Source organism: Dermacentor albipictus, chromosome 5, assembly GCF_038994185.2.
Source record: "Dermacentor albipictus isolate Rhodes 1998 colony chromosome 5, USDA_Dalb.pri_finalv2, whole genome shotgun sequence".
NCBI lineage: Eukaryota > Metazoa > Arthropoda > Arachnida > Ixodida > Ixodidae > Dermacentor > Dermacentor albipictus.
In genome coordinates this window covers 163972147-163979400 of record NC_091825.1, presented here as the reverse complement: position 1 = coordinate 163979400, position 7254 = coordinate 163972147, and the positions used below count along the sequence as shown (strand labels likewise).

The 7254-nt window shown below is 47.8% G+C and overlaps 1 protein-coding gene across 4 annotated transcripts in view; it reads left to right on the top strand.

Annotated features, from left to right (window-relative positions):
- Positions 1 to 4074: 4074 nt before the first annotated feature.
- Positions 4075 to 7254, top strand: part of LOC135904019 (protein DENND6B) — a 101528-nt gene continuing 98348 nt past the window's right edge. For 2 of the 4 annotated variants that reach the window (XM_065434566.2, XM_065434567.2), the window contains exons 1-2: positions 4076 to 4298; positions 4477 to 4515. In XM_065434566.2, coding sequence (XP_065290638.2) covers positions 4125 to 4298; positions 4477 to 4515 — 213 coding nt within the window. In that variant the 5' untranslated portion in view covers positions 4076 to 4124. Of the gene's footprint in view, positions 4299 to 4476; positions 4516 to 7254 lie in introns of all 4 variants that reach the window. The other 2 variants (XM_065434565.2, XM_065434564.2) reach the window with 2 other exon arrangements.

Sequence of the window (7254 nt, the reverse complement as noted above, 5' to 3'; positions counted from 1 at the left end):
CATGTTGTGCACATTTGCTTTGGATGAGCGATTGCACAAAAATCCCATTTATAACATAAGTTCCAAAATTTTATGCAGGTTATTACAAACAATGTAATGCTTCAATTTATTTTTCAGCTCTATATATTAACATGCCGTGCCATAATTTTGCTTTTTACCATGCCAATGTAGGATAACCATTTACAAATGCTCCTGCAAGTACACCTATAAAAGCCTGCGTATTGTTTCCGAATTATAACAAAATTCTGGGAACGTCTAATTTTGTTCTTGTCAAGATGTATATAAAAGCCTGCATATATAATGCTTCCGAAGCCACTACTACACAATCCTGGTAACGTCTAATACAGTTCTTGAAGTTGTTCTAGTCGAGATGTTTATTAGCCAACTTTTAGCGTAACGTTAGCAGGGCTTACTGAAGTACCTGTAGACGTCCTCGGCTAGAAAAAGTCTTGACCAGGACAGCTATTAGACTTTTGAATTAGCCGTTCAAGACATCTTTTAGACATCAAATAGCTGCTTCCGTGTTTCGTGGGAAAGACACCTCCTACACAGTCGAACCAAACCAACTGCGAACGAACCAGTTTAAAAGCAATGCAAAGCGTTTCACCAATGCGGAAACAAAAAATGCCGCTTTTTAGCGAAACATGAGTTGAAACCAAGCAGCAACACGAGAAAACTCATAAAAAATAATTTAAAAAAAAGGTCCAGATGTGCAGTCTCGTGCTTCGGCAGTGTGCATCATTTGTGGCAGCATGCAAAATGCTCGTTATTATTGTAGTTGTCTACTTAGTGCAATACATTTTATGCTGTCCAACAACAACAACAAAAAATACGTGGAGCCAAAGTTCAGTCGGCAACTAAAGCCGGCCCGATGCATTGCCGGCTTGTCGCGCCGACGAGCGTTTGGCGCGCTCGGCGTTCAGTCCTGCTCTGACGGAGGCCCAGCCCGCGCGGCCGGCCGCGTGCCGATGTAGCTGGAAGGAGACGTCGGGCCGGCTGTTTTCGGAAGTCGGGTGGCCAGTGAAGCCGGCTGCCGACTATTTCCCAACAATCGGCCAATCATTGGCAGTCGGCTAGGGTTGCTTGGGAGGTCATGAGGACTGGGGACGTAACAGCTGAAGAAGCCGAAGAGGCCTGGGCGAATATCAATGAACGTCGGGAGCGGCAGGCAGAAAAGGAACGTCGCGAGGAGGAAATGGGGGAAAAGAAAGAGAGGGAACGTCGCGATCACGAGCTTAAAATGAAAGAGTTGGAGACCCGAAGTAGCTCGCCGGCGCCTAGTCTCACTTCTAACGGTCCAAGAATACGCGATCAACTTCCACCCTTCGTCGTCGGAGAGGATATGGCCAAATACCCCGTGAAATTTGAGCACGTGTGCGAACGGAATGGCATTGAGCGATCCCCCTGGGCACAATATCTGTTAGCCTTACTTCCTGGGGAGGCATCGGACGTAATAACTTGCTTATCGAAAGAGGCGTTCGAGAGCTATAGTGATGCGAAATAAGGAAGCGCTACTGCGGAAGTACACATTGTCACCCGACTCGGAGTCTTCGCTATCGACTAGAGAGCTGGCAACGTTCTGTCACGAAACGGGTGACGAGCGCTACGGGACCACGCCAAAGTCGCAACGATGCATGTCCGCGCACAATGCTTCGCTTTCAGTGAGAGCGTTTTCGCACCGTGCTGTGACCTTTAGGCCGCAGCATATGAGCATTTGACAGTCCACAAGAAAACAAAAGCTGTTGCCTGGACGTTGTCGGAGCTGTTCAAAGACAATTTCGTTTTAACAATTGGACTCCGCGACGCCTTCGGCAACTGCGATAGGCCGTCGCTAGATTCAATATTTTTCTTCTTCTAAATTCTTGGACGTTTCAATATTATTCTAAAGTTGCGTCGCACTGTATACAGTCAGCAAGCGATTTCGCGCTGCTTGTTTTTCGTAATCCAGTGCGTTAATTCATAACACAAACATATGACTATATGCCATGCATTTATTTAATGTGCTTCTTAACACTCCCTTTCCATTCCAGTGAACTTGCCAGTGTCTAGCATCAACAAGTTCATAGACCCAACCGTCGCGACATTAGCCGGGCACGGAGCGCGGGCGAACGTCTCAGTGCGCGTTTTCTGCTACTCACCGAACACCACAGTCCCGGCGCCGTAGCAGAAATATTCCTCGCGTCTGTGCTTGCTGCATACCTGAGTTGTAGTCGATGGCTGTTTGCCGGTTCTAAGTTTCGCGAGCCAAGCTTCACGCAGCTTCTTGTCCTGCGGCTACGTGTGAATAAGGCTGACACCGGGTTCTGTTGCGGGTGTCCGGTACGTACTGCGGCACCGAGCAACAGCCTACCATGCTGCACGCCTCCAAAGGCAGCCACTACCTATTATAGTCATTTCAAATGTTGTCAAGGCGGGAAAGCTTCACCATTTAATCAGAACCGCAGCGCAGGTGGGACTTCAAATTTTCGCTTTCAGCTCGCTTCGGCGTTTCCGAAGCAGCCGACGCGGCCGCTGTGTCCACATGATCCCTCATTCCACGTCACGCCGATGGTGGCGCCCGCTTTTCCAGTGGTGGAGCTCGCCCTCAGTAATAGCAACGCCTCCTATAGTATACTTTGTAATAGCAACGGCTTGGTGGCGCAATCCACCGCCCCGTTCCAAAGAGGACGATAACGTGCATCCACCCATCCATCTTGACCACATGCATCGTCTGCTTCGTTTGGCCATGGTTTGGCGCACTCCAGACCTGCACAGATCTCCCTCCTCCAGCACGCCTGGTCTAGTTCGCCCCTTTCGCCGCTAGGGAAAGAACGTACGAGCGGAGTGGCGCTAGTTATAACCTGTTCGCTGTCGTCTGCTTCTGCGATCTGTTCAGCGTTTGTCTTGCCATTTCGGCAGGCACAAAGCTCTTGTATTGGCGGAAAATGTATAAATTCACAAATATACAAAAGAAAACATATTTGCGAATGCTTTGCGTTTGAATAGTGAAACTACAAGAGGAGGAGCGGTGCAAGAAATGTAAAGAACGAGCATAGGTGGCAGCTGCAATGCTAGATCGACGGCATAAATTTCCCTTTCCTAGCCTCCATAAGAGACTGGAAAAATTGTCTTAAAAAGATTCATAGGATAATCTAGTTTTTTTAGTTGTTTACAGATAGCCTAGTGTCGTAGATGACATGAGAATTTACTGCTGTGTGCCGTAATGAAAGGCAGATGACCTGGTAAAAGCATTTCTCTATGGTAAAAGTATATAGTAAAAGTATTCACGAGTATAAGTCCTCCGCCCGATATGTGCAATAGGTTGATCGATTCTGTTTCAAGGAAAGGTGAGCATAGCTTGTTTTTATTGTCGTTGGTTGCCTAGCTCAGTAGAAAGCTTACAAAAAATTAAGCGATCCCAGTGCTATAAAACGTGCTGCACTGCAAGCCTTAAATCGTCTCACGGGACTCTTTTCAAACTGTAAAGCTAGCTTTTCTGCGTGTACGGCGGCAGCATAACGGTGGTGGTTAAGATACGTACGCAGTGAAGCTGTGTGTGTAATTCACTTTGTGAACTCACGACGCATTCACGGACAACTTTTAAGAGTTAAAATGAGTGGTAATCGTTCTGTCGTCGAACATTACGGTGGTTTCAAGTTTCTAAAGAGCGCAGAAGCGAGTTTTACAACGTGCAGAATAAAACTGTTCTGTACTGTGCGAACTCTATACACAATGTGATTTATAATAATCTTCTTGAAAAAGGCAATAGGAGCGGCTATTTAACGCTATTTTAGAGAGCAGCGGACTACACGCTCCGACATTTTGTAGGTTCGGGCAGTCAACTTTTGAAGCCAGGTGACCGATCAAAGCCTTGTGACATTACTGTCACTGTGTTAGCAAAAATCATCAACTAGACAAGCAGTTCGTCACAACACAACAGCTGCCGTACTAATTACAACGCCGCACAGCCGCCCACCGCGTAGCAGACGAACAGGTTATGAAAGCGCCACCTACGGCCGTCGGTTGAACGAAAGTGGGCGCAAGCTGCTCCCATAGAAGCCGGATATCTGTGCAGGTCTGGAGTTCCAGTAGGTCGTAGTTCGGCGGAATCATGCGTCGCGTCGGTCAACGCTGATGTAGTTGCCATGGTGGGGAAGATGGCGGAAGATGTCAAGGAAGCGGGAGCAGCTCCAAGTAGCTCGTCGAATCGAGATGACAGTTCAGCACTTCCGCGACTTCTTACGTGCGAGAATCTTTCGAGCTGGATTCACTGCATATGTGTTGTTGCCTTTGACTTGGAGTTGGGCCAAGCGATGGAGGTAGCGTCTCTCCGCGGCTCGCTCCGGATTGCCGGAGTAACCACTGATGCGTCTGCTTTTTCATCTTCTCTTTATTCCTCTCTTTTTGCCGTCATAAGGATCGCGAAGTTGTGCTCCATTCTTCTGAGCTCGCGGCATTGTGCTGGTGGTGATGAATGTGATGTGCGCTTGATTTCAGATGGTGCTTCCGAGCGATGCGCAACTTTCCGAAAAAGAGGTAAGGAAGTCGGAATCTAATTAAACACGATAAAAAACAAAAAAAAAACAGTAGTATGACGAAATTCGTTTACAATTTACGATATATGTTCTCTTGTTTCTGCCGCAACTCAGTTATAAGTTGTCACATCGAAATCTGCGTGACAAGTGCCACTTTTTAATTGACGTTTCATCCTTGGCTTTTGGAGAAATCTCCTTTCTGCACATGTCTGGCTCACTTTTCGAGTTTTGTTACTTTTTGTGGCACACGTGTGTATGTATGTGTGCGTGCGTGCGCGCGCACGTGCATGGCTATATGTATTTCTCTCGTGTGCGGTTTACGTATCAAGTCATACCGCTTTACTTGTGACATAGTAAGCTTTGGAGAACACGCCTAAAAGCATCGCACAAGATTAATCAAACTTATGCCGTGCGATGAAGTTCGGAGATTACGATGTGAGTGGGGTAGGCAACTGGCTTCAAGTTCACGTGGCTTGGGTGCTGGTCAGGTCAACGTGCGAATGTTAGTTGTAATTTCTAATAAGTAGATTTAGGGTGAAAGATTGTAACTCAGGCTTGGCCTTATAAAGAAGGCGTTCTTATTCATATCTAAGTTTAACTCGCACCTGCAGAAACAAATTTTGCGATACAAATATTACAAGTAGAAGACACGTGTTTAGCCCTTGTTCTAGTGTATAGAGAGCAATAAGGTTGGTTTTATTTGATTACTTGAGTCATGCAGAAGCGTGCAACCTCATGCAGTGTATACGTTTATCCATCACAAAGATCAAAACATAACTTTCGTGGACTTTTATGTTTATGCAATGTGCCCTTCTCACGCTGCGCTGAAATGCAAACACCAGACCAGGCGAATACAAAGTGTGTGACGTCTATGCAGCGATTGCTATGAGGACAGAGGCAGTGCGTGATGCCTGTTAAATGAAGAATGGTGGCTAGAGCTACGGTTAAGGATTCTGTGCCTCTTGTGCCACACAGGCACATATACTCGTCAGTCTCTGTCAAAGCTTCGACGAACTACGCAAACAATGTGTAGCCACCTGCCAATCTACATCTCAGGCAACTTCAATGTCGAGCTTGGCTGTTGCCCTGGATAACACTTCGCTGCTGCTACAGATCAAGGAGTTCGTTTGTGAAGAGGTGGCTCATCAGCTTTCCTTGATTCCACTTACACACGGCCAGTCGAGTACTCCGTTGGCGCCCGCTCTCCAATCTGTCATCAAGGAGCAGGTAGCCGACCACATTTCGCCTTCTCTTCAGCAGGCTCCGACGGCCGCTCCCCTGACGTTCGCCGAAGTCGCGACGAGGCCTGTGCCACAGACCTACGGCCCGCTTCGCCCTCTTTTGCACCCAACCATATCCCCTCCAGTCCAGCCACTGGTGCACTATGCACGACCTCAAGACCATTGGCGCAGGGAAGGCAATCGTCCGATTTGTTTTTATTGTGGCCAAGCTGGACATGTGGCACATCACTTTCGCCTGCTTACACCAAACGTCCCCAACAATGTGTGTCCATATGCGCCATGTTTCCAACAATGCCGCGACTATTCATACACCTTTGAATCTCCTCCTACCATCGAGACTGCATTCTCCGCCGCTCGCCGTTCACCTTCTCCTCGCCGCCACTCCCTTTCCCCCATGCACCGGCGGCGGAGCCCTTTGCGCCAGGAAAACTAAAAATCGCAGTTCAGGAGGCGAGAACTGCGGTGTCAGCGAAATGTATAAGGCCTCACACTTCCCCGAAGATCGTTATTGAAGTCGCAATAGAAGGAACATTGGCGCTAGCACCTGTCGACACTGGCGCTGCACTTTCAACGATAGATGCCCGTATTTTCCGCAAGATAAAAAAAGTGACGATGCCTCTTTCTGGACTGTCCCTTCGGACTGCCAACGCGCAGCACGTCGAGCCATCTGGTGCCTGCACCGCTCGTGTCGTCATTCAGGAGGTCCTTTACATCATAGAATTCATTGTGTTGCCATCATGTTCACATGATGTCATATAAGGTTGGGACTGTCTCTCCACACATCATGCGATCATTGACTGCACCCGCGCTGAAATCGAGCTGCTTCAGTTTTCGACCGATATTATTGCTGACCACAAGGACCATTATCGCAAAATCACTGTTTCAGAAGACACCGTTATACCTACCTGGTCTTCCACTCTTGTCAGTATCTCTTGTGACTGTAGATGATGGCACAGTACACTTTGCTCTGTCTGAACTCTTAGTTCGCCGCCGCTCACCGTCCTCGAGTTCAAAGCTGGCGCCTCTCTCATGTGCGTCTCAAACCCATTGACTGAACCAATTACTTTACGTCGCCGTGAAAGCCTTGGCAGAGCAGAGCCACTGACCTCATCTTCAATATTTGACATGATGGATGACTCCACTTATCTTGCCGCTTTCAAGGCATCGCCTCCTCAGTCACTGCCACATTCATTTACGTCAGCTATTGCTAGGGACCTTACAACGACACAATGCGACGAACTTCTTCGCTTGCTCCAAGGCTTCTTTTCCTCTTTTGACTGTCGAGCAACATCACTCGGTCGCATGACTGTTTCGCACACTATTGACACTGGAAGCCATGCACCAATACGACAGCGTCCCTCTGAAAGACGCGTTATCAATGACCAGGTAAACGATATGCTCAATCGCAGTGTCATCAAGCCTTCTAGTAGTCCCTGGGCTTCACCAGTCATCCTAGTTAAAAAAAAAAAAAGACTGCACCATACGATTTTGTGTCGATT